The sequence below is a fragment of the Erpetoichthys calabaricus genome, chromosome 2, assembly GCF_900747795.2.
Source record: "Erpetoichthys calabaricus chromosome 2, fErpCal1.3, whole genome shotgun sequence".
Taxonomy (NCBI): domain Eukaryota; kingdom Metazoa; phylum Chordata; class Cladistia; order Polypteriformes; family Polypteridae; genus Erpetoichthys; species Erpetoichthys calabaricus.
In genome coordinates, this window is record NC_041395.2 from 36,843,752 (window position 1) to 36,870,956 (window position 27,205).

Here is a 27,205-nt window from a genome sequence, read left to right on the forward strand (position 1 = left end):
TGTCAAGTCCAGCCACAAATTCTCAATTTGATCGAGATTAGGACTTTGACTCCACAGCATTAACGTTGTTATTTTTAAGTCATTCCTGTGTGTCGTTGACTTTATACTTGTTGTCATTATATTGCTAGAAAATAAACCTTCCCCAAGGCACAGGTTTTCTGCAAAATGAATCAGGATTTTCTCCAGGATTTCCCAATATGTTGCTGTATGCTTTCCAGGTTATGCTGCTGAGAACTGTCCCCACACCAGGATGCTGCCACCACCATGCTTCACTGTAGGGATGGCTTTTCATTAATGTGCAGTGTAACATGGTATTTAGTCTGATGGCCAAAAATCTCAGTTCTGGTCTCATCAGTCCACAGAACCTTCTTCTTGACTTCTGAGTCTCCCATGAGCCTTCTGGAAAACTCTAACCAAGCTGTCGTGTCAGTTTTTTGTCTCTTTGCCTCTGTCACGTAAAGCTGTGACAGGTGAAGCACCTGGTCAACTGATGTTGTCTGCAGAGTTTCTCCAACCTCAGCTTGAAACTCCTTGGTCTCTTGGTGGCCTTCCTCACTTCCACCATCTACCCAAAGCACCATGATGTTCCAACAATGATGGATGGATTAAAAGCCAGAAGTCTGTATAACCATCAGCATAAAGTGACTCCGTGAGAACCCTAACTACAAAGAAGACTATTTCATTTATGTTAGGTAGAATGCCCAAAGGGGACTGGGCGGTCTCGTGGCCTGGAACCCCTACAGATTTTATTTTTTTCTCCAGCCTTCTGGAGTTTTTTTTTGTTTTTTCTGTCCACCCTGGCCATCGGACCTTACTCCTTTTTATGTTAACTAAGGTTGTCTTATTTGAATTTCTTATTTGTCTTTTATTCTTCTTTTCTTCATTATGTAAAGCACTTTGAGCTACTTTTTGTATGAAAATGTGCTATATAAATAAATGTTGTTGTTGTTGTCTTCCTCACTTGTCATCTTCTTCCACGATCACTCGGTTTTTGTGGACAGCCTGCTGTTGCAGATTTCCAGCAATACCAGACTCTTTCCATTTCGACATGATTAATTTAACTGGACTCAAAGAAATATATTCAGTGACCTGGATATTTTCTTGTCTCCATCCCGTGACTTATGCTTTTTGATCCCCCTTTTTCACAGAATTACTTGGAGTGTTCTTTATGACTTTATTGTCTAGGTTAGGCCACCATACTGACTCAACACACGTTGGCCCTTCCACATGCAGGTGTAGTTATACTAAAACTAACTGAAGCCCCAAACAGGTGATCTCCATTTAACTAATCATGTGACTTCTAAAGCCAATTAGCTGCACAAGGGATGATTGGGGTGGGTCGTATTGAAAGGGGTGAATTAGTTATGTAATAATTTATTTTGTGTTTTATATTCATAATTAATTTAGACAACTTTGCAGAGATCTGTTTTTCACTTTGACATTAAAGAGTCTTTTTCTCTTGACCAGTGTCAAATAATCCAAATGAAATCCACTGTGAATCAATAAAATGTGAAAACTTCAAAGCGGGTGAGTACTTGTTAGAGACACCATACAGCACCCTGAGCTCTAGTTGCACCCCTGGTCGCTATCTCTATGGAGTTTGTATGTTATTCCTGTGTATGTGTGGATTTTTCTTCCACATCCCAAAGATTTTTGTGTTGTTTCGTGTTTCTACAGTGAGCCCAATGTAAGATTTGTTTGCCCCATGAGTGACTGGCACCACGTCCAAGTTTGGTTCTTGCTTTACACTTGAATTTGATTAAGCAGTTTTAAAAGTGTGTACAAGATGTTGACTTTTGTCAAAATTCAGGGGTAGAGGATGGTAATCAGCTGTAAATGGCAACAGAACTCGCTGATACGTTTTAGTTTCACTCTCTTTGCTAGAAGGAAAGTTAGCTTCCATGATTTGACTTTGATTTTCTTTGCGTGAATGAGTAGTGAAGAGCAAACAACTTCTAAAATGGCATCGAACATCTGGTGAGTGACCAAAGTGAAACACTCCACGGGTGCCATTTTGTATATTATCACTGAATCGGACTCTGACTTGTCAGACTCTGATTTTGATGCAGGTGGTCTGGAGATGGAGATCAAAAACGAAAGTGAGGTATCCGCAACAGCCGATCATAGTGTAGAACACGTTCACGTAGCTTATGTGTCTATGGCAACGTTCGCCTAGAAGGACTCTGGCCCTGACGATGGCAAGAGGTATGAATCAGATTGCATCGCACTGTGGCTGCCACCACCACATGAAGAATGCTAGGCAGCCAGACCGCCACGGCATTCCTTCTGGCCTTCAAGCAGCTGCCAGAGATGACAAACAGACACCAACAGCAGCCACAGCACACAGAAATAGACATTTTAAGTTGATTTATGTTTGAAACCTTTGCTTTGTGTGCAGTAAAAATATTCAGCCCTCAAAAAGTTAATGTACATTGGTTGAGTGTGTGAGTGTGTCCTATCCAGAGTGACTTAGTGACTTAGGCTCCAGCCCCTCAACTCCCCTCAGTTGGTTACGCTGGTCTGAGAATGTTATGCTATGTTAAAACATTAATACTAAATCTTAAATATAAGATCATCCTGTCATGTTATATGTTTTTGTTGATATGAATCAATGAAATCCAAAATAAGTTATGGAAGTAAGTAAGTCTTGAGCTCCATTTTGCAGCCCTAACAGGTAAAACCTAACTCAGCATTTTGTAAAATACTTCAACGAGTTAGTTAAACGTGTTTCTTTATTTCAGGAGTTCGGCGCTACCTCCACTGGACTGGCCGTTGCCTTCACAGTTTGACCAGTATGAACTGAGAATTGACGTCCAGCCTCGATCCCATCATCGCGCCCACTATGAGACTGAGGGAAGTCGAGGGGCCGTTAAAGCGTCTCCTGGTGGGCACCCCATTGTTAAGGTAAGTGTGTTTCATTCCTTTGCATAGTTTTTATGCGCGACACTTAGACGTGTGGCACAATTAATGTACTAAACACCCTGTAGAAGGTACTGAAACTAAGGGGCAACAGTGAGAGTGGATAAGTGAGAATGTACGTGGTGTGCCCATCGCTTTATTATTTGTACATAGTACACTAATGAAAATGCAATAAGAAGAGAGCTGCCCAGTTCAAACCATCGTCTGATTTTTGGGTGCTGGCACTGAATCCTGTCCCACTCCAGTAGCTCCTGTTTCCTGGCACACTGTTTAAGTGATTGGACTCGATTTCGGTCAGGACTGCGGAGAATAATGAGTCTGGGGAAAAAAAAAAGAAAAAATTGCCCCTTTCCCTTAACCTTATAAACTGAGTCAGGGGTCATATTACAGAATGATAGCCAAATTGCATAGCTTTTTCTGTGTTTCATTGGTATGATTGGGTTTTTCCAAAACGTCTAATAGAAAAGCATAACCTAAAGTCATTATTAGCTACAGTTTCCTAATTGCTGTTGGTTAAGCAACTCTAATGTTGCTAAAAAATAAAATCTCGTCCAAAATGAATTGGCATTGCTTGTGGAATTTGTATAATTAGGTTAGAATAAATAAATAAATAAATAAATAAATATGTATTTATTTATTTACTTTAGGACTATCATTTTTCATAAATGCATAGTGTATTAAGAGATTTAATTTGTACTTTTTCCCATTGAACATCTAAGGATTGAGCTTAATGATCATACCACTGGCGTAATTGCACAAATTCAGACTACAGCGTAATATCAAGCCACATCCGTATACAATATGTGCATTTATTATTGTAACGTGTTTGTGTGATGCGGACACTACAGCTCACTCTTCCTGTATGACTCAGATTAATGGAATCACACTGATCGGCCTAAACATGAAGTGCACAAATTAATGACTTCTCTGATTAAGCTAAACAAATGTACCATATGCTTCTTTAAGGCTGTTGAGGTTCCTGCTTTAACTGCATGGATGGCTCAGTAGTTTGTTCAAGATTCCCCAAATGCCCTTCACTTTAATTTCCAGTATTACAAACAATTGTGTATTTTATATATTATGCTTATTTGATATGATATTTACACCTTTTTAAATGTTTAATTTGCACCACACTTTGCTGTCATGTCATCGTATTTCACCTATTTTAATGATGTGTGATGGAACCAGGGGCATCAGCAAGCCCCAAAAACCCAAACATTCATAGAGTCCCGGGTTCAAATACAGGTGTGTTTATTACACCACAATACTCAAAGTAACACAAAGCACAGATTTCTCTATCTTCTCACAATATTCTCTCTCACCACCGCACTGCCCTCCTCGAGTGGAGTGATGCCCCATGTCCTCCCAGCTCCGACTCACCTGGATAGGGGAATGCGGCCCCTTTTATTATGGTGTACTTCCGGTGCCAAGGCAATTGCCCAATGGAAGTACTTCTGTGTCATATGGAAGCCCATTATAACAGGGAGCTTGTCTCCCTACAGCGCTGCCTCGTGGCACCCAGTGACTCCAGCAGGGCAGCTCTGCCAGACTAATAATAATAATAATAATACATTTTATTTATTTGTAGGCTCCTTTCTAAACACTCAGGGACACCAAACAATAGACAAAACACAGATTATTAACAAAAATAAAATACAAAAATTAAAATCAGACAGAGCAATTGTAATCAAAGAGAAAAAGCTGTCTTAAACAAATGAGTCTTAAGTTAAGATTTGAAAAGTGAGAATGATTCAATACTTCTAAGCTCAGGTGGTAGTGAGTTCCAGAGCTGGGGAGCAGAGCATTCAGTTGTGGTAAGACGGACGAAGGGGACAGTCAAGTGGATGGAGGAAGAGGATCTAAGGGTACGGGAGAGAATGGCAACATGGAGGAGGTCAGAAAGATATGGTTGTGGAGAGCCTTAAAAGTTAGTAGGAGAATCTTGAATTGAATTTGGAACTGAACTGGAAGCCAATGAAGCTGCTGCAAAACGGGAGTGATATGGTGAATAGAGAGGGTTCTAGTAATGATGCGGGCAGCTGAATTCTGGACCAGTTGAAGCTTATAAAGAGATCTGCGAGAAAGACCAAAGAAAAAAGAATTGCAATAATCCAGACGAGAGGTGACAAGGATATGAACAAGGATAGCAGTGGTATGGGGTGTGAGGCGGGGGCGGTTGGTGAATACGATTAATGTTACGCAAGTGGAAATATGCAGACCAGGAGGTGTTATTGATGTGGGACTGAAAGGATAAAGTACTGTCAAGGATGACACCCAGACTCTTAACCTGTGGGGAAGGGGAGACAGAGGAATTATCAATAACAAATGAAAAGTGATCAGTTTTGGAAAATGTTTAATTTTGTACCAATAAGGAAAAGGTTCCACTTGGGACTGATATCCGGGACTGCTGCCATCTAGCATGCTGGGGGAGGAAAAAGCCTCCAGCGACATCTTCATTCTTCAGTGGGCTCTCCGTGCACCCCTTCTGGTCCTTCTTTATGGGACTGATCCGCTTCTCCTCCCCCTTGTCTGCCTACTAGGAGCCTCCCGTCCGGGTAAGGAATCATCCCCTCTTCTGGCCAGGATGCCCGTCCAGCCAATGTGGCATCTACAGATATTATACCATTCTGAGTATTGCTTTTGATCGCATTTCCTGGCATTTTCTTACTTTTCCTAGGGGCTATGATTATTTAGTTGTAGCAAAGGTGCCACGTTACCATCTTGTGATCAGCACACACATTGTCGTTATGATGTAATTGATTACAAATTATATAAGCAAGCAGTGCACTTTTCCAGTTGTCCATGTTTATAAATAAAAACAAACCAAATACTGTGCTCTAAAGGTCTTTCTAGGGTTGCCGAATACATCCTCTGGTTAATGTGTTGGTGTGGGCCTTTGAGTTTCATTTTTAATTTTCTGCTAGTGGACACGTGGCATGTTTAAAGGCTTTCATTGTTGGCTTCTTGTCGCTCTTCTCTTGTAAGGTAGTACATGGACATTTTTAAACAAACATGATGCTAAGGGATTGATGGAAATCTAAATGGAGAAGGCATTCACAGTAGTCTGACAATAAGCAAGAATCTGCAGTCAGATAATCACAACCAAGACAGTAAACTTGAAACAAAGTCAGCAAACAACGAGATCAATGAGAAGAGGAACGTCCACCCACTTGGGTATCTTTCTACCTTCACTTATACTTGCTTGTTTGAATTTTATCTTTTTTTGGGATCTATAATGAGGATACTAAGACTAGGATGCCATCATCTTAAGTAAATACAGACTAGCAACAAGAGTTAATGTTGTAAACACAATGGTCACCAAACTGATGGTCACAAACACAATGAGAATAATAAATAATCAATAGTATCTTCCACAGAAATAGGGAACTAGACTGGTTCATAACAGACATTATGCCACACTGCTTTCCCAAACATCAAAATCATGCATCTTTTTTCAAGCAAAATAAAAAAGGGAGAAATAATCAAAATATGATACATAAAAGTAGCAATTAAAGAAATAACAAAGTCAATAATGGATTCTTGTTCCTGCCTTACAGCTTCCTGGGCAGTTGAGCCTGGGTGGCTATGGTAAGAGAAGGAACGATGGAGGCAGGAACAAGACTCGGAAAGGTAACTTCACAGGGACAGATGAGGACACGAGCCAGATGAAAGCAGCCTGCTCCTGCTGGTGTTGACGTCTCCTTGGGCTGCAAGACCTGGACAGGGTAAGCCAAGGAGACATTTATTTTAAAAAGGGGCACCGTGACTCAAAGGTTTTAAGTGAATGCCTGTATGAGTTTTTAACCTCATTGAATAGAATCATTTTATGGATTATTTAGGGAAGTGTTTCTCAATCTGTGGGGCAGGCCCCCCTAAGGGGGCGGCAAAGTAACAAAAAGGGGGGGCACGAAGATGTGAAAAAAAGAAAACAAGAATCGAAAATATGAAAAATACATCTATTGAAACCAAAACAAATTAACTTAAACTGCATTCTGATACTAGAAAAATAAATATAGAGTTAGAAAAATGTCGATAAAAGTTAAATAGTGTGAGACATGTCCGGACACCATCAGACTGACACCACGTCTTTATATAAAAGCACACACGTTTATTCACAGTTCTCCTATAAACAGTCCCACTCAGCACACAGTGCTTCCCAGCACTAACCACCGTCAATACGGGCCTTTCTCTCAACGTCCGTGGGCCGCCTTTCCTCTTTCCACGGGAGCTTTGTCCTGCTCCCACTCCTGACTCCAGCTCCAAGATTGGAAGGAGGTGGCCCCTTTTATTCTCACTCGGATGTGCTCCAGGTGCTTGATGATCTTCCGGCAGCACTTCCTGGTGTGGCGGAAGTGCTGCCCTTGCACCCGGAAGCACTCCGGGGGTGCCTGGAAGGATCATCCTCCATCTTCCCGGGTGTGGCGGAAGTAAACATTTCCCGGGCTTAATGAGGCTCAGAGCACCCCCTGGTGGTAGGCACGGGCCCCAACGTGCTTGAGCCTCCTTGCTCCTCTTTCGTGGCCCTCTCCAACTCCAGGGCGGTTGCCCCCTCATGGCGCGGAGGACGAATACGCCACCTCCCGGTCCTTCCAGGCGTCCCGGCCGGGTCTGTCCCCCAGCCTCCTGCGACAGTAGGTATAATAAAATATGCATCTATGATATATCATTAATTAAAAAAGAACAAATTGGTATTAGTGGGCTCCTTTCAAAAAAACGTTAGGGAGGCGCGATTAAAACTGTTATGAAAACTCGGGTCGCAAATACTTAAAGGTTGAGAAACACTGATTTAGGGATTTTAACCTCCACAAGGGGCACTCTCATTTTATGGATTATTTATTTATGGGAGATTATGTCTTTGCACTGTATTTTGTTGTACATGTTCTTTGTTATGAAAGTTTATTAAAAGCACTATACACTTTTATATACCCAAGCCTTGTTCACTGCGTATGTGTCTTCACTAGCCGAGGCCCATCACTTGGTTACGTTATCGACGGTTGTGGGTTCAAGAGGCCCTTAACGTTAAGTGGGAGTGTGGAGATAACCCGCGCCGTCACAGTGGCAAGTTCAAGTGACCAGCATGTAAAACAACCTCCTTGTCTTTGGTTGCATTGCTTCCTGGGCAGCTGAGCCTTTAATCCCACTCACCTCCAGACTCTAGAATCAATGTGACCATTACAAGGAGTGGCATTTAAATCTCAGGTAGGTATTAACTTCCAGAGAAAGAGAAGCCCTCAGAAGTCCTCTGGAGGCTCAAGATCCATTGTATTAAAATCAGTTCTGGCTTTCCTACTCTCCTTAATTAGACTTACAGAGCCAGACGTGATTCTCAAGTTAAAATACACACCTGGAAACAAACCGTTAAAAAAATGGAGTGAATAGAATCAAAATCCTGTGCTGCAAAGGCTGTCGGTACCCACAAGGCTTCTTCCTAAAACACCCGTCCCCCATATCTCCAGTCCATGCATTTTAAACCACCAGCGGGGCTTCAGGGAGAGAGCAAAAGATAATGAAAAAAAGACTTGGTGCCAAGATAAAATAAGAAGTTAAAATTTCTGTTATGCATTCAGGAGCTCAGTAGCACAAGGGAACTTAACAATTCATTTGCACATTATAATGAGTGCTACGACAATGGAGGGAGACAGACAGACACACACACGTAGACCACAGCAGCTACTGGGCACCACACTCCACACAGTGCCTCTGTGTGCTATGGTACCTTTCTGTCATTTTAACTATTACATCACTATATGATATTACAGCAGCAAAGAGAGTTTAGATGAGCATTGTGGTCTTTCAATATGCAACATATTTAAACACTGCAGTTATTTTGTTATGGTATGTTTGTATTTAGATATTAATGTTAAATTTTAGTTATTCATTTAGACATACAGTCAGTAGGTGGATGTTGTGCAGCTACATCAGTGCATTTACTGGTGTTGTTAGGAAGATTTCTTGATTTGGGTATTTTGAATGCTGAAATCTGTAACTGCTGTGGCTCTTCAATATCAGCTTTCTTAACGGCAGAGCTTTTGACAGGGTGTGACACAGTGTTTACATCAAATACATATTTTGCAGTTCGGATTTTCATAAATATAGCTGCCAGTTCTTTCAAGCTTAAATCAACAACTACAGAGAGCACACACAGCACATTGCGATAACAAGCCGGTCAAGTTTACCATTTGTCCATTAACAAAGCTGAATGCCAATGTATAATCTGATGCTTCAGAAAGGTTTTTCCTCTGCATCATGTTAAATTTATTTTTAAAACGTGAAATGTACTCTCCTCCCATAGAGCATAGATTTATATAGTAAGTCTAATAGGATTTTGAGCACTTTGAGCACTGCCTTCATAAGACATTGGATTGGTTTAGAAATATAACACTTAATGAGTTGTCTAATTGTTTCCATTGTTAAGAAAAATAACTTGTGGTTTTATATACTGTATATATATATATATATATATATATATATATATATATATATATATATATAAACTGCACACAACAAAATTAAAGGAACACTTTGAAAACACATCAGATCTCAATGGGGAAAAAAAATCCTGCTGGCTATCTCTACTGATATGGACTGGCTAATGTGTTAGGTACAAAAGGATGCCACATTGCTTGATGGAAATGCAAATTATCAACCTACAGAGGGCTGAATTCAAAGACACCCCGAAAATCAAACTGAAATAATGATGTGGCAGGCTAGTCCATTTTGCTGAAATTTCATTACAGCGACTCCAAATCGTACTCAGTAGTTTGTATTGCCCCCACGTGTTTGTATGCATGCCTGATAACGTCAAGGGGGGGGGGCATGCTCCTAATGAGACGACAAATGGTGTCCTCGGGTATCTCCTTCCAGATCTAGACCAGGGCATCACTGAGCTCCCGGACAGTCTGAGGTGCAACCTGGCGGCGTCGGATGGACCGAAACATAATGTCCCAGAGGTGTCCTATTGGATTGAGATCAGGCGAGCGTGGGGGTCAGTCAATGGTATCCATTCCTTCATCCTCCAGGAACTGCCTGCATACTCTCACCACATGAGGCTGGGCATTGTTGTGCACCAGGAGGAACCCAGGACCCACTGCATCAGCACAGGGTCTGACAATGGGTCCAAGGACTTCATCCCGATACCTAATGGCAGTCAAGGTGCCATTGTCTAGACTGTAGAGGTCTGTGTGTCCCTCCATGGATATGCCTCCCCAGACCATCACTGACCCACCACCAAACCGGTCATGCTGAACGATGTTACAGGCAGCATAACATTCTCCATGGCTTCTCCAGACCCTTTCACGTGTGTCACATGTGCTCAGGGTGAACCTGCTCTCATCTGTGAAAAGCACAGGACACCAGTGGTGGACCTGCCAATTCTGGTATTCTATGGCAAATGCCAATTGAGCTCCACGGTGCCGGGCAATGAGCACAACGCCCACTAGAGGACATCAGGCCTTCAGGCCATCCTCATGATTCAAGATTCACATGCATAGTTATACAGGACAACACATAGTGAAATGCATCCTGATCCACTTATCAAAAACTGTGCAAAGTTAGAAGAATATCAGTTAGATTAACAAAAAGTCATACATTGAAAGATAACAATATAATAAAACATAATAAATTATGTGAATAAAGTAGAATTAAATGTTAAGGTGCAATAGTGCGGTGATTATTGTGCAAAACCAAAGTTAGACAGGTGCATAGTTAAATGACAGACCAATTCCAAAACAAGGTAAGGGTAGATGGCACAGTACAACTTACAGTCCAGTCTATGTAGTAGTAGTAGTAGTAGTAGTAGTAGTAGTAGTAGTAGTAGAGCTTTATTGTCATCCTAACAATATACTTACAGTACACAGTGGGACGAAATATCGTCCTCCAGAGTCAAAAGGTGCAGTACACAAGATATATATATATATATATATATATATATATATATATATATATATATATATATATATATATATATATATATATATATATATAAAACTAAAAAACATATACAGTATTAAGTAGTATTATGTAATCCAGAGAGTGTGTGGAGTAAAGAGTCCAGTGTGGAGGAGGGCAGCATGGTGTTCAGGAGCCGGACTGCTTGGGGAAAGAAACTATTGTACAATCTCACAGACCTGCTCCTGATGCTGCAGAGTCGTCTTCCAAATGGAAGAGGAGTAAACAGTTGGTGGGAGGGGTGGTGGGGGTCAGCCATGATGCTAGTGGCTTTATGAAGGCAGCGTGAGGTGTAGATCTCCTGCAGACTGGGTAGAGAGCTGCCAATGATGCACTCAGCAGTCCGCACAATCCTCTGAAGGGCTTTGCGGTCGGAGGCATGGCAGTTTCCATACCAGACTGTAATACAGCTGGTCAGGACGCTCTCTATGGTGCCTCTGTAGAAGGTGGTAAGTATGGGTTTAGAGAGGTGCACCTTCTTCAGTCATCACAGGAAGTAAAGACGCTGCTGGGCTCTTTTTGTAAGATAGTTGGTGTTTTTGGTCCAGGACAGGTCCTCTGTGATATGAACACCTAGGAACTTGGTGCTCTTCACTCTCTCTACTGTGACGCCATCAATGTTGAGTGGAAGATGGACAGCCTTTGTCTTCCTGAAGTCAACCATCAACTCTTTTGTCTTTTCAACATTAAGAGACAGATTATTGTCTTTACACCAAAGTGCCAGCCGTTCCACCTCTTCTCTGTACGCCGCATCATCATCGTTCTCAATGAGTCCCACTACTGTAGTGTCAACGGCGAACTTGATAATGTGGTTTGTGTCAGAGTTGGAGGGGCAATCATGGGTCAACAGCGTGAAGAGTAGCGGGCTCAACACACAACCCTGGGGGGCACTTGTGCTCAGTGTGATGGTGTTTGATCTTTTATTCCCAATCTGCACTGTTTGAGGTCTTTCAGTGAGAAAGTCCAGAATCCAGTTGCAGGTGGAGGTGTTGAGTCCGAGCAGATCCAGCTTACTTATCAGCTGCCTGGGAATGATAGTATTGAATGCTGAGCTGAAATCAATGAACAGCATTCTTACATGTGCATTGCGGTGATCCAGATGTGACAGGATCAGGTGGAATACCATTGAAATTGCATCGTCAGTTGATCGATTTGATTGATATGCAAACTGTAGAGGGTCCAGTTTCGGGGGCAGCTGATTCTTTATGTGACTCAAAACTAACCGCTCAAAGCACTTCATAATGATTGGAGTGAGTGCCACTGGGCGGTAGTCATTGAGTTCTGAGGCTGTAGCTGTCTTTGGGACAGGTCTGATGGTGATGTTTTTAAAACATTGTGGCACAACAGCTTGACTCAGGGAGATGTTGAAGATGTCCGCTAGGACATCAGTCAGCTGGTCAGCACAAGCTCTGAGCACACGTCCAGGTATGTTATCTGGTCCAGCAGCTTTGTGTGGGTTGACCTTGATGAGAGTCCTTCTCACACTAGCTGCAGACAGAGACAAAACTTGATTGTCTGAAGAGGGGATGGTCTTCCATGCTGGTTTATTGTTCTGTGTCTCAAACCTGGCATAGAAGGTGTTAAGAGCGTCTGGAAGAGAGGTGTCGTTAACACACATATGCGGTGGGGCCTTATAATCCGTGATGGTTTGGATGCCCTGCCACATTCGACGAGAATCTCTTGAGCAGGCGAAATGATCACTAATTTTCTTTTAGTACTCCCGCTTTGCTAACTTAATGCCTCGGGACAGGTTGGTTCTAGCTGCTCTGAGTGCCACTTCGTCATTGGCTTTGTAGGCAGCATCCCTTGTTTTCAGCAGCTCGTGAACTTCTGCTGTGAACCATGGCTTCTGGTTAGCGTGTGTTGAGACAGATTTGATGACGGTGACATCTCCAATGCATTTGTCAATGTATCCTGTCACTGCTTCGGCATACTCATTAATGTCAATGTGATGATCAATGGTCGCCGCTTCTCTAAAGACACTCCATTCTGTGCTCTCAAAACAGTCCTGCAGGGCTTCAGTAGCTCCATCTGGCCATGTTCTGATCTGCTTTATTAACGGCTTTGTTCTCTTCAGCAATGGCATATATGCCGGAGTAAGCATTACTGTAATGTGATCAGACAGTCCAATGTGAGGGTGGGGAGTTGCTCTATATGCAGACTTGATGTTAGTGTATACCAAATCCAATATATTGTCTCCTCTTGTCGGAAATTTAACATGCTGGTGGAGTTTAGGCAGAACAGTCTTTAAATTCGCTTGATTGAAGTCCCCAGCGATAATAAAAAATCCCTCAGGGTGGCGAGATTGCAGGTCACCGATGGCCTCATACAGTTCGCATAGCGCCTCCTTAGCATTTGCATCGGGAGGAATATACACTGCCACAATGACAATAATACTGAATTCTCGCGGCAAATAATAAGGTCTGCACTTAACTGCCACAAATTCCACCAGCAATGAGCAGTGCTTCGTGATCATACCTGTGTTTCCACACCATTCTGTGTTGATGTATACACACAGGCCGCCGCCGCGTGTTTTTCCAGATCTGTTGGCGTCTCTATCCGCACGGATAGCATGTAGTCCTGTTAGCTGTATAGCCGCGTCGGAGATATTATCATTCAGCCAGGTTTCCGTGAAGATAAAAACACAGCAGTCACTTACTTCACGACGTTTTGCTCTTAGAAGTCGGATATGGTCCAGTTTGTTGTCCAATGAACGAACATTTGCCAGAATGATGGACGGAACAGCCGGTCTGGTTGGATTAGCCTTTAGCTTAGCTCGGACACCTCCTCGTTTACCGCGCTTCCGGGTACGCTCACACCGCTTGCGGCATCTCCTTGCTGGGATGATACCTGTAGGTGATTCGGGGGCGGGTTCACGGAGCAGGCCTAGCTCACGGAGCTCTTTTGTTAGACCGTCTTCAGGTAAGTTGTTGGTGTTAAATCTTGAATTGATTTCCAGAAGTGTGACACGGTTGTATGAGAGTCTTTGTGTGTCTTTCACACACATGATTTATTGACTGTGCGAACAGAATAAATAGTTAAAAATAGCTAAAATGCACCTTTTTTTTTTAATCCGGAGTAGCCGCTGCGCCCTAGCGCGCCACCAAACAACAATTCTCTATGTATGTAGAGGGTCATGGATAAGATGGAATGTTCTGATTTAACAGTCTTATGGCTTGAGGATAAAAACTCCTTCTGAGTCTCTCTGTCCTGGCCAGGATGCTACAATGCATTTTGCCTGATTTTAACAGATGAAACAGGCTATTGCTGGGATGAGAGGAGTCTTTGATCATCCTGAGAGCTCTGGTCCTGCATCTTCTGGTGTAAATGTCCTGCATAGATGGTAGAGCTAACCTGCAGCACGGATCACTCTTTGTAGGGCTTTACGGTCCTGAACACAGCAGTTTCCAAACCAGGATGTAATGTTCTGCGTCAGGATACTTTCCACAGTGCCAGAGTAGAAAGTCTTTAGAATCCCTGAAGAGACCCCAAACTTCCTAAGCTGTCTGAGATGGTAGAGTCTCCGCTTTGCCCTTTTGGTCTGAACTTGGATGTGTTCAGACCATGTCAGATCCTAAGACATATGAACCCCCAGGTATTTAAAACTGTCCACCCTTTCCACTGGAGTCCCGTTAATGATGAGGGGCTTATAGTCCCGCTGCTGTCTCCTGCTGAAGTCCACCACCAGCACCTTGGTTTTGCTGACATTGAGCTGGAGGCAGTTTTCCTGACACCACAATGTCAGGTTTGTAACTTCATCCATGTAGGCCGTCTCATCATTGTTCGCGATGAAGCCCAGTACCACCGTGTCATCTGCAAATTTCACAATAGTGTTGGAGGAATACATGGCAGTGCAGTCATGGGTGTAGAGGGAGTACAGCAGGGGGCTAAGAACACACCCTTGAGGAGCTCCTGTGTTGATGGTGATGGTGTTGGAAACACAGTTACCAACCGTCACTGCCTGTGTTCTGCCTGTGAGGAAGTCCAGCATCCACGTACACAAGGGATTGTTGAGTCCTAAGTCCCTCAGTTTCACAAACAGCCTACGGGGTATTATTGTATTGAATGCTGAACTATAGTCAATGAACAACAATCTCACATAGTTCCCCTGTTTCTTCATGAAGTCTGTTTCTGATTGTTTGGTCAGAGACATTCACACCAGTGGCCTGCTGGAGATCATTTTGTAGGGCTCTGGAAGTGCTCATCCTGTTCCTCCTTGCCTAAAAGAGCAGATACTGGTCAGTGCTACTGATGGGTTAAGGACCTTCTACAGCCCTGTCTAGCTCTCCTAGAGTAACTGTGGAATCTCCTCCATGCCCTTGAGACTGTGCTAGGAGACACAGCAAACCTTCTGGCAATGCCATGTATTGATGTGCCATCCTGAAGAAGTTGGACTACCTGTGCAACCTCTGTAGGGTCCAGGTATCGCCTCATGCTACCAGTAGTAACACTGACCGTAGCCAAATGCAAAACTAGTGAAAAAACAGATGAGGGGGGAAAATGTCAGTGACCTCCACGTGTTAATCCATTCCTGTTTTGAGGGTAATCTCATTGTTGCCCCTCTAGTGCCCCTGTTGTTCATTTCATTAACACCAAAGCAGCTGAAACTGATGAACAACCCCCTCTGCGACTTAACTGACCAGATCAATAGCCCAGAAGTTTCATTGACTTGATGCTATTAAAGAGTGTTCCTTTAACTTTTTTGAGCAGTATACAGTATATATATATGTGTGTGTGTGTAATATATGCACACACATATGGTATATATATACTCTTTAATCGGCAACAGGGTCCTACCTGTGTGAGCTCTTTGCTGCCTCCTTCTGGTCAGAAGCAGTATTTAAACCTCAAGTCAGAGTTGCTTGCAGAATGAGAGAAGCAGTTAATAGTTGGAAGCAATCATTTAAAGTAGACACCACGTATATTGTATATACAATATTATCACAATTGCAATGGCCTGACAGGTTTGGCATACAGGGTTCATATTCTCGGCACAGTCACTGCCTTTGAGGAGAATGCACATTAATCCTATGTCCATGTGAAATTTTTGTCAGGTATTCTGCTACCGTCCACATCCAAACTGCATATGGATCAGGATAAACCGTCCCAGTGTGCATAAACCTGACAAATGGGTTACAGTCCTGTCCAATGTTAGTTGGTTGAAACAGGTCATTTACAGTAAGTACACAGACAAAACAGCTGCTATGGTGTTAGTCAGATAAGCTGAATTGTTGGCCTTTCAGATTCTGATCACCACAAATGCTACTGAACATTTGAAATAACGATTTTCCTCCTGGACTGTGGTTATTAATGGCTACTCGCCTGTTCATCTAGGGTTAAAGCAATGGGTGAGCATGCATTTCATATAAGTGGCATTCTTTTCAGTTGGAATAAGTTCATCTTCTCAGACCATGGCACAACGGCTGTTTCTATGGTTACCAACTAAGCAGCCTTAAGAAAGCTTCTCCTGCATGAATTGGGAAAATTAAAAACTGAGACTGAATAATTGTGTTTCACCTTACCTTCTTCCAGTCATCCAAGTTAACATATGCTAGGCGAAATGCCCCATTGTGGATTCTTGCTTGTTATTTATTATTTCATATAAAAGAGTGAGGATAGATAGATAGATAGATAGATAGATAGATAGATAGATAGATAGATAGATAGATAGATAGATAGATAGATAGATAGATAGATAGATAGATAGATAGATAGATAGATAGATAGATAGATAGATAGATAGATAGTGTCACAAGAACGACCATGAGACATCAAGAAGGTTTGGGGCAGCCACCCATTTAATCGATTACAGCTGCAAAATAGGTCAAAACTGGTATATATGTTCATTCAACTGAGTCCAAAACAGAACTGACTTCTTCAGACAGTATGGCGGCTTTTAAAGGCCAGCTAAGGAAGTGATGTCATCAGCCCCGGAACCGGAAGGAACGTCATTGGCTGCCCCAGAGCTGGGCGGGATTTCCCTAGAATGGTCTGCAACAGATTGAGAGGGAAAATTAGTACACTCCACCACCCCCTGGCCTGGCATGGAATTACCTGTATTTAAGCCCTTTGGCTGTCTCCTAAACACACGTGTGTGACGATAGATAGATAGATAGATAGATAGATAGATAGATAGATAGATAGATAGATAGATAGATAGATAGATAGATAGATAGATAGATAGATAGATAGATAGATAGATAGATAGATAGATAGATAGTGCTTTATTTGTCACCATAGAGAAATTTGGCTTTTACAGGAGCTCAATAAATAAATATTATTATATTTCAACAAACAACAATGCCCTTCTGAAATACACACCAGACTGACTTATAGGTAAGATAAATCATCTAACTTCTGGCTAATGATAAAAAGCTCAGTCACAGTCAGATGCTATAAAGATGTACTGTAGATGAATAATTTGTTGTCTGAAAGTCCTCAATGCTCGAGTGTCAAAGAGACGATGTGCAGCTTTGTTCATAATGGCCATTGGTTTTCTCTTCATTCCCTTCTCTTCTACTACCCCCAGGGGGTCCAGAATCCATCCCATAATTGAGCCTCCCTTCCTAATTAGTTTGCTGATTTGGTGTGACTTTCTTGTAACCAGCCCACCATACCATAGCATCCAAAATCACACTGGCCGTTACAGCTTTGCAGAACATGTGAAGGATGTCACTACCCATATAATCCACCTTAACGTTATGTTTACCCCAGAAAAAAATGAGCCAAAAACTATTTTTTTTAACAAGAAAATGTGTTACTACGTGTAACCAAACCCTATATCTACCAGAGCATCAACATTAATAAAGTAGAAAAGGCATGTCTAGTGACCACTGCAGATTTGGAACACATCCTTTGTGTGATCCATGTTTCTTTCTGCATTTTTATTGTTTTTTTTCAGTTGCTTGCACATGACAGGGTAGAATGTCAGTGCCTGATCTGCTCGAGTGACAGGCCCCCTTTGTTATTGAAGGCTACCACAGTACAAGGTTCAGTAACTTGCACATTTCCCCTGACATGAACATTGACAGCTGCTTATGCGTTATGAACAGTCCTTAGGGGGCTAATGTCTTGCTTGTCCTTTCACTCAGCATGTCACAGCTCTTTGGTTGTACAGTGCTGTATCATACATCAGTTTCACTTTCCATGTCAACGTCTGAGGACTAATTCATCATCATCATCACTATCACTTCATTTGAGCAAAGATTCTATTTCAGTTCGTTCTAAAACCGCCTTTGCGGCTTTTCGTTTGCTGTTGTGTTTTTAGTTGGACGCTCCGTCCCACTCATAAACATTGCAGAATTACCTTAGAATGGCAAAATGCATAGTGTGATAAACTGAAGAACGACTGGTGTCCCCAAGAAAGGTTGGGGTTAGGTCACCCTGTTTAATGTAATTGCCCAAAAAACTATACAAACAAGCACTTGGTGGCGCAACAGAAATCAGACTTTGTACCGTAAGTGCCATCTCAGCTAACTAGGCTCGGCAGCAAAAGGGGCTCATCTGAGTGGGTCAGTCATGAGGAGTCTTCTAACTGAAGTGAGATGCCATTTTCTGAGAAGTTTGGGTTTTATAACATCTCAGCCCACATAGAAGGGGACTCTGGGACACTGGCGGTAGAGCTCAGTTGCCTTCAAGGAGCAGCTTATCAATGCTGTGCAGGCAAAGGGAGATGATGTGATTAACGACCGTGCCCCCTCTCATCCTGGGGTGGTATTACACACCTTAGAGTCTGGATGGTGATTCTCACATGCACATATGTGCCACTAGAAGTATTCATGATTTTTTTTGCAGCATGGGGTTATTTCATCCACTAGATGGTAGCAGAATACTGTTCTGAGTGTTAAAGTGAATCGTTACATGTCACCCCGAGTGTGACTCATGGTTAACAGTAATTGCATAGGATTTCGAGCCCATGTCATGCTTGGGGTTAAGACCAAGGAGATTAAAGGAGTGCAGTCTTCTTAAGAAGAAAAAAAAGAGTCTGCTCTGCCATTTTTCCCATAGTTCCTCTGTGTTATGAGACCAGCTTGTCATTGATGTGGACACTCAAATACTTGTAGCGGCGCACCACCTCTGTGTCCACTCCCTGGTGTGATCAAAGTCAATAACCAGTTATTTGGTTTTGCTGATGTTAAGTTGCAGACAATTCTTAAAGTTCTCTACCTGACTCTTATGGTTTGTCTCACCCCCCTTGTCAATGCGCCATATTAATGTGGAATCCAAGCTATAAATATTTCTCCTATACGCTCAATTGAATCCAAAGGTCCATCTCTCACCTACAGTGAGTTAGGACAGCTCCTTGGAGATTTAACACATTCCTATAACTTACCATTCTTAATGGTGTTAGTCACATAGCTCTAGGCAGCCTTGTGGTTAACAGCCCAATTCCTGAGTCACTAGGCCACTTTAATTATATGCTGCCACATAAAGGTAAGGCAACACAACATCCCCAGAATTAAAGCATTCCAGTATAGATAAATCCCCATGAGTGTGTGTGTGTGTGTGAGAGAGAGAGCATTTGTGTGTGCATAATAAACGTCTCTCTAAATTAGACTGAACAATCTGGGTCAACAGGAAACAAAGTTTGCATGTGCGCTCTGTTCACACTCAAGTGGCAATGCAATTAAGACAGGAAATGGGCAAGATTCCTGCCGCGCACTGAGCTGTGAACATGGACCGTGTTCTTTGCACACAGATGCATATACGGCGCTTGGGCCTGGTCACGCTATCCAGCGTGCATCAATTGCAAACGGAGCCAATGCGCTGACAAAGTAGTCAGAAAAGGGTGAATGGATGTTTGGCATTTGCTGTAATTCTTTTGTACTGCTTAGTTTTTATATTTGACACTGCACTGCAGCCTTACTTGCTCTGGACAGAGCCGTGTTGATGGCATAATGTACAATAAAAACTGAGCAATTGATTCTTACAGTGCAGTCACATTGAGTATAATGTATAATTTATATTATGATTGAGGTAGCTCGATATTTTCATTCATGTCTATCACTCAAAAATATATTTAAGATTAATAACAGCATTAAATACTTAATCATTCGTCCATTACGCTCTTCATTTCCTGCCTTGATGGTACTTATGAAAGCCTAACTTACAATACTATAAAGCAGTGGTTCCCAAACTTTTCTTTGCCTCGCACCCCTACAAAATATTCGATTCATGTTCACACCTTCTCCCCGTGTCTGCTTGGGTTTCCTCCCACAGTCCAAAGTCATGCAGGTTAAGTGCATTGGCGATTCTAAATTGTCCCTACTGTATGCTTGGTGTGTGTGTGTGTGTGTGTGTGTGTGCCCTGCAGTGGGGTGGGATTGGCTCCAGCAGACCCCCGTGACCCTGTAGTTAGGATATAGCAGGTTGGATAATGGATGGATGGATGGATGGATGTTCACACCCCTCCAAAAGTAATATCACATTTGAAGATGAAGAAATCAAATTTCTAATTTTTGAACCACAAATTTACCAACATACAATACTGTGGGTGAACAAATTGAACTAAAAAAAATAAGCTTTTTGACTCAAAGTATAAAATTAAAATAAACTGAGCAGTTTACCTTTCTAAATCATCTTGTTAATGCGTCCCCTGTCAAGCTTAGACCCTCGATTAATGATCCCTGGAGGAGTCAACTGCATGAGGAAAAGACAAACAATCAACGACTGAGGGTTTTAGGGGACTGGAGACCCTCTTGAAAGAACGGGTGCTAAGCGATGAAACACAGTCGACGAGCTTTGTCCTCTGATAACACATACACTGCAGTTTAAAAATAAATGTACCGCACAGTTAAAATTGCTGCGCTACAGATAGGACCACCAGCACGGTGAGATGGGCTGAGCGTAAGTAACAGGTGTTGCATCCCTTGCCATCCCCAGCAAAATTGTCAATCAAACCTCAAAATCAGTGATAGATAGATAGATAGATAGATAGATAGATAGATAGATAGATAGATAGATAGATAGATAGATAGATAGATAGATAGATAGATAGATAGATAGATAGATAGATAGATAGATAGATAGATAGATACTTTATTAATCCCAATGGGAAATTCACAAAACACGGAGCTGCTGAAAAGGCTGCCACTCACGGCGGCGCCGGATGCAGTATGCGTCATGATCAGGGCTTGCACAGAAACCAATACTCGACCTCGTAATTCTCTATGGGTCACTGGAAGGTCCAAATTCCATTCTCTTAAAAAAAGTTGTTCACCTTTCCGAACACCCGGCCTGCGGCAAGGAACCCACGGCACATTCACAGGTGACAACTACGTGTGCAATGCTTAATTCTTTTCATATCGTAGAACAGGAGCACAAGCTAATAAATGACAGCACACTGCAAGACACTGATTGCATCACAATAAAGTCAGACAACACACCTCGCTCAGTTTTGGTGAATTGTGATGCAGCCTTTGTCTTTGTCGCACCCCCTGAAATGCCATCTCGTGGTTCCTGGTGCTGCAGGTACCCCAGTTTAGGAATCCCAGCTATAGAGGAAATGCAAACTAGCGAGGCTGCAGACCACAAGGAGGTGTCACACCCATCCATATTGTGAGCATGCTGGGTCTTATAGGATGGCTGGAAGCCTCAACCAATCACATATGAGGAAACCACCCACGTTTCTGAGCACCACCTCTTAAACCCAACATGAATTAAGAGGAGGTAATAATAATAATGTGTCCAGCTCATTACGTTAAACCGAGCCGAATAACAACGGCGAACGATTGGTGCCGGTCAAGTAACTGGTCTAACTCGCTAGTTGCGAGCAGGGTGTGGTGATACCCTTGGTAGTTAAAAGCTACCAAAACGGCGGATGAACCTAACAGAGAGGTAAACGGTGTCTACCTATGCTAGAGAACTAGCTTAGCGAGGAGAGGACTGTGGAACCGTCTCGTGAAACAATCCACAAGAAACAAAACATGAGAGGACGACTTAACAAAACGGAATGCCAGCTGGGCGGTCGCCTGGATAAACAAGCGCCCCGTCGTAGACTTAGGGCAACCCTGGGGTTTACTTCGATAAATGAGCTACAGGGAAGGACCAGACAAACAGAGAGGCTGATTGATGCAAAACATTATGCATCAATCGGAACATGGAACGTGAGGACACTCTGAAAGGACTAGAGCCTTGAACTGCTTGTCGACCATCTTAACAAGTGGTTCAGATGGGATGTGATCGGTCTGTCAGAGGTGAGAAGAATGAAACAGGGCTTAGTGGAATACGATGGACACAAACTTCTGTACTCAGGCGAAGAGAAAGTACATCAAGGAGGTGTCGGTTTGCTACTTTCAAAAAAGGCAGTCAAGAGCTTAATCGATTGGAACCCGGCATCGCCAAGAATCATCAGTGCACGGTTCACTGGACAAGGCCACAACATCACCATCATTCAAGCGTACGCACCAACTACAAGCCACAGTGATGAGGCTGTCAATCACTTCTATCAGACCTTACAGCAAGTCGTCGATAAGGCGCCAAGAAGAGATGTCAAGATTATAATGGGCGACTTCAACGCGCAAGTCGGTATCGATCACGACACATGGAAAGGCATGCTGGGACACTTTGGCTACGGCTCAATGAATGAAAGAGGGGAAAGACTTCTCCAATTTTGCAGGCTCAACAAACTGAACATCATGAACACCTGGTTCAACCACAAGCCATCAAGGAAATGGACATGGAGCTCACCTGGAGATCGAACCCAGCAGATGATCGACTACATCATGATCGATCAGAGATGGCGTAGCTGTGCCCATAACACACGCAGCTTCCCAAGTGCAAAAGTGCCGAATGTGCACAACGATCATAACCTCGTGATGGGCAACTTCAAGTTAAGATTCAACATCCAAAAAAGAACGGTCACAAAGAAGGTGGATATCGAACGACTGCAAATACCCGAAGTCAAAGAAAGTTATAAGATTGAACTAAAAAATCGTTTTGAAGCGCTTAGCGGTCTAGTTGAAGAAACGAACGTGGACGAAGCACTGGAGGCCGTCAACGACACGATTAAGAGAACAGCGGAGGAGGTAATTGGCCTTAAGAGATACAGAAAGGCCCCATGGATCAGTGACGAAGTGCTCGACCTGTCTGACCAACGACGAGCTGTGAAGGCAATGAAGAACAATAATCCACAGGACGAGAATTTGAAACAACTATACTCACAGCTCAAGATCATCATAGACAAAAAGGTTGAGGAGTGCCGAGACGATTGGTTTAACAGACAGTGCTGTGAGGCAGAGGAAGCAAGCCGAAAAAACGATATGCGCACTCTCTTTCAAAAGGTCAAAATGCTCAAGAAAGGAGTCAAGCTGAATGAAAGGTGCAACAACACCAGAGACAAGGATGGCAACCTGCTCACCAAGGACATCGACATTCTTAAGCGATGGTACGAATACGGTAGAGGCCTCTATAATGCAAACATTGAAACGGATGGTGACGTTCTTGAACAATTATGGCCTAATTGCAAGAGAGAGGAAGAAGAGCCAGACCTTCTTGAAAGCGAAGTACGAGCAGCCATTACGAAGATCAAGACACGGAAAGCTCCTGGTATCGACGACATTGAAGGAGAGCTAATCAAAAGCGGCGGAAGAGCAATGGTTCAAATCATGCACAAGATCTGCAACAAGATATGGGCCACAGAAAAATTTCCGACGCTCTGGACTAAGTCTCTTGTAGTTACCATTCCAAAAAAAGGGGACTCCACCAAATGCGAGAACTACCGCACGATAAGCCTTATCTGTCACGCAAGTAAGATCATCTTGGAGATTATCAGGAGCCGGATGAAGAACGCGATAGAAGTGCAAATGGCGGAGGAGCAAGCCGGATTCAGGTCAGGACGCGGTACAATTGAGCAGATCTTCTCACTCAGACTGTTATGCGAAAAGTATCTTTCACTACAGGATAAAGAGCTTTACTTGATTTTCATCGACTTCAAGAAAGCATTCGACTGAGTGTGGCACCAAGGCCTCTGGAAAGTACTACATCACTACGGCATACACCCAAAGCTGATCAGTCTGATGGAGAACCTGTACAAGCGAACGCAGAGTGCCATAAGAGTCGGAAGAGATGTGACAGATTGGTTCCAACTAGCAATCGGAGTACGCCAAGGCTGCATATTGTCGCCGGATCTCTTCAACATCTATCTAGAGCACATTATGCGGGAGGCACTCGACGGACTAGAAAGCAAAGGAGCATGCGTGAATGGCAGAACGATTAACAACCTTCGTTTTGCTGACGACATCGGTCTTATAATTGAACTCCGCAGTCACGCACAACTCCTACTAAATAAGGTGGAAAGCGTCAGTTCAAGATACGGACAAGAGATAAGCGACACCAAGACAGTATGGATGCTGCTGAGCTCGAAGCCTGAGCAAGAAACGAAGAATAGAGTTGAAGAGGGCATGTTGCTCAGAGGAAAGAAACTGCAGCATGAAGACAGTTTTAAGTATTTAGGATCGACCTTAACCATAACGTGTGACAGCTCGAAAGACATCAGAACGAGAACAGCCATAGCCTTAAGTTCAATGAGCGACCTGGACAGCATCTGGAAGAACAAGAACATCAACAAGATAACCAAGATGAGACTATACAACTCGCTTATAGTACCGATTGCCTTGTACGGATGCGAAACGTGGACTCTTAGAAGTGCTGAAGAAAGACAACTGCTCGTGTTCGAGATGGCAGCGCTCAGAAAGATACTTGGAGTACGCATCATAGACAAGATGAGAAACGAAGACATCAGGAAGGCCCTCAACCAGACAGAAACGATAGTGCAACGAGTGCATGAACGACAACATAAGTGGCTAGGTCATGTACTCCGGGTGGACAAGAACAGGATTGCTAACATCACACTACATGGAAGAGTGGACGGAACCAACAAGAGAGGGCGCCCAAGAACGACATGGGTGTCGGCAGCACTCTCAAGATATGACATGGGACTGCAAGATGTAACGCGGACGGCCCAAGACAGAGATCTCTGGCGTTTGATGTCTCCTCATGCTAGAGCCCACGTCGACGTGCAATTACAACACTGAGATATGGCGAAGAAGAAGAAGAAGAAGAATAATAATGATAATTCTTTGCATTTATATAGCGCTTTTCTCAGTACTCAAAGCACTCAGCAATTGCAGGTTAAGGGCCTTGCTCAAGGGGCCAACAGAGCAGAGACCCTTTTGGCATTTTACAGGATTCGAACCAGCAACCTTCCGACTGCCAGTGCAGATCCCTAGCCTCAGAGCCACCACTGTCTGAGGTGTCACTTTATGTACAGTGCCTATAAAAAGTATTCACCCCCTTGGTTGGAGGTGTTCATATGTTATTATTTTACAACATTAAATCATAGGAACGGCATGGTGGTGCAGTGGTGGTGTAGCTGCCTCTCAGTTAGGAGACCCAGGTTCGCTTCCTGGGTTCTCCCTGTGTGGAGTTTGCATGTTCTCCCCGTGTCTGCGTGGGATTCCTCCCACAGTCCAAAGACATGCAGGTTAGGTGCATTGGCGATCCTAAATTGTCCCTAGTGTGTCCTTGGTGTGTGTGTGTGTGCCCTGCCTGGGGTTTGTTTCCTGCCTTGTGCCCTGTGTTGGCTGGGATTGGCTCCAGCAGACCCCCGTGACCCTGTAGTTAGGGTATAGTTGGATGGGTGGATTAAATTATAGTGAATTTAATTTTGACTTTTTTGACATTGACTCTTTAATGTCAGAATGTAGTACTAGGGTGTTGTACCATGTTAGACATTATGAATGTAGAGAAAAGCCAAGCAAAATGACACCTTTTATTGGCTAACTAAAAAAATTACAATATGCAAGCTTTCGAGGCAACTCAGGCCCCTTCTTCAGGCAAGATGTAATCAAAACAGACCTCTTCAAAGTGGTCCAAATGAATTACAAATATAAAATACAATCTAATTGATCACATAAGTATTCATCCTCTTTAATATGACACACCTAAGTCATCACCGGTGCAGCCAATTGGCTTTAGAAGTCACATGATTGGTTAAAAGGAGATCACCTGTCTGGTGTTTCAATTGATCGAGGTCTAATTGCACTTTATCTTGAAGCTCCAAATTCAGTATGGTGGCCTACCGGAAGACAAAAAAACACTCCAAGCAACTCTGTGTAAAACGATTGAAAAGCACAAGTGAGGGAATGGAGACAAAAAAATATCCATGTTACTGAACATCCCTTTGAGTTCAATTAAACTAATCATTAAGAAATGGAGAGAGTGGGGTACAAGTGTAAATCTGCCCAGAGTTAGCCATCCACAAAAACTGTGCAAACATCGAAGACGACGACTAATGACGGATGCCACCATGAGACCAATGATAACTCTGAAGGAGTTACGAGCCACAGTGGAGCAGATTGGAGAGACTGGGCAAACAAAAATTGTGCTTCACTAGCTTTATGGGAGAGGAGCAAAGAGAAAAAAAACACACCTGACATGTGAGGTAGAATTTGCCAGAAGGCACATGGGAGATCCAGAAGCCAGTTGGGAACGTGTTCTGTTGTCTGATGAGACCAGAACTGAGTTTTTTGGCCAGGAGACCAAATGCCATGTTACGCTACACATTATCAAAAACATACCATCCCCACCATCAAGCATGGTGGTAGCCGCATCATTTTGTGGGGATGCGCTCTGCAGCAGGACCTGGATGGCTTGTTAGGGCAAAGGGTAGGTTGAATGGAAGAAAATCCAGGGAAATCTTAGAGGAAAACCAGATGCAGTCTGCAAAACAAAACATTTGTTTTCCAAGCATAAAAAAAGTCAGGGGGCGCAGTGTGCTAAAAGTCGAAATGTGACGTCAGAGTCTCTGGTTACTATCTACATGTGACAGAAAGCCGCTTTGTGGATCCTACGAGATCGGTGTGCGCGCTTCGATGTTTGATGATGAAAGGTTCGAAGTGGTGAAGCAAAATGCTGACATACAGATGTATTCGTGGTGCTTTTATATTCAAGTGTCGCTTATTCCCGATAGTAATGACACGATACATTTTAAAAGTCTCACATACCATCTTCTGTGCCGTCTTTTTTTCTGGGGCTTCCTCTGGTCCTGACAGCAGCAGATCGCCAGCAGTAGATCGCCACATCGAGCAAATTAAATGTATGATATTCTAACTCTCTGCACATTTAGAATCCTTAGATTTATACTTGATATCACTTTCATGATGAAATGCATTAAAGTGTGTATGTTATATGTTACAGATAAATCGGTAATTTCGTTTAAATAATGAATACTGTTAATAATTACACACATGGGGGTTACACAGTGGCGGAGCGCTAGCACTGCTGTCTTGCAGGGAGTCACATCGCTGATATTCCCTGCCTGGAGTTTCCATGTTTTCCT

The 27,205-nt window shown here is 43.0% G+C and overlaps 1 protein-coding gene across 1 annotated transcript in view; it reads left to right on the forward strand.

Moving 5' to 3' along the window:
• The window catches only part of nfatc4 (nuclear factor of activated T cells 4), a 186,203-nt gene that overhangs the window by 63,744 nt on the left and 95,254 nt on the right, over nt 1–27,205 (forward strand). Inside the window, exon 3 of the mRNA XM_028793592.2 lies at nt 2,742–2,904. Within this exon, the coding sequence (XP_028649425.2) occupies nt 2,742–2,904 (163 nt within the window). The remainder of the gene's footprint in view (nt 1–2,741; nt 2,905–27,205) is intronic.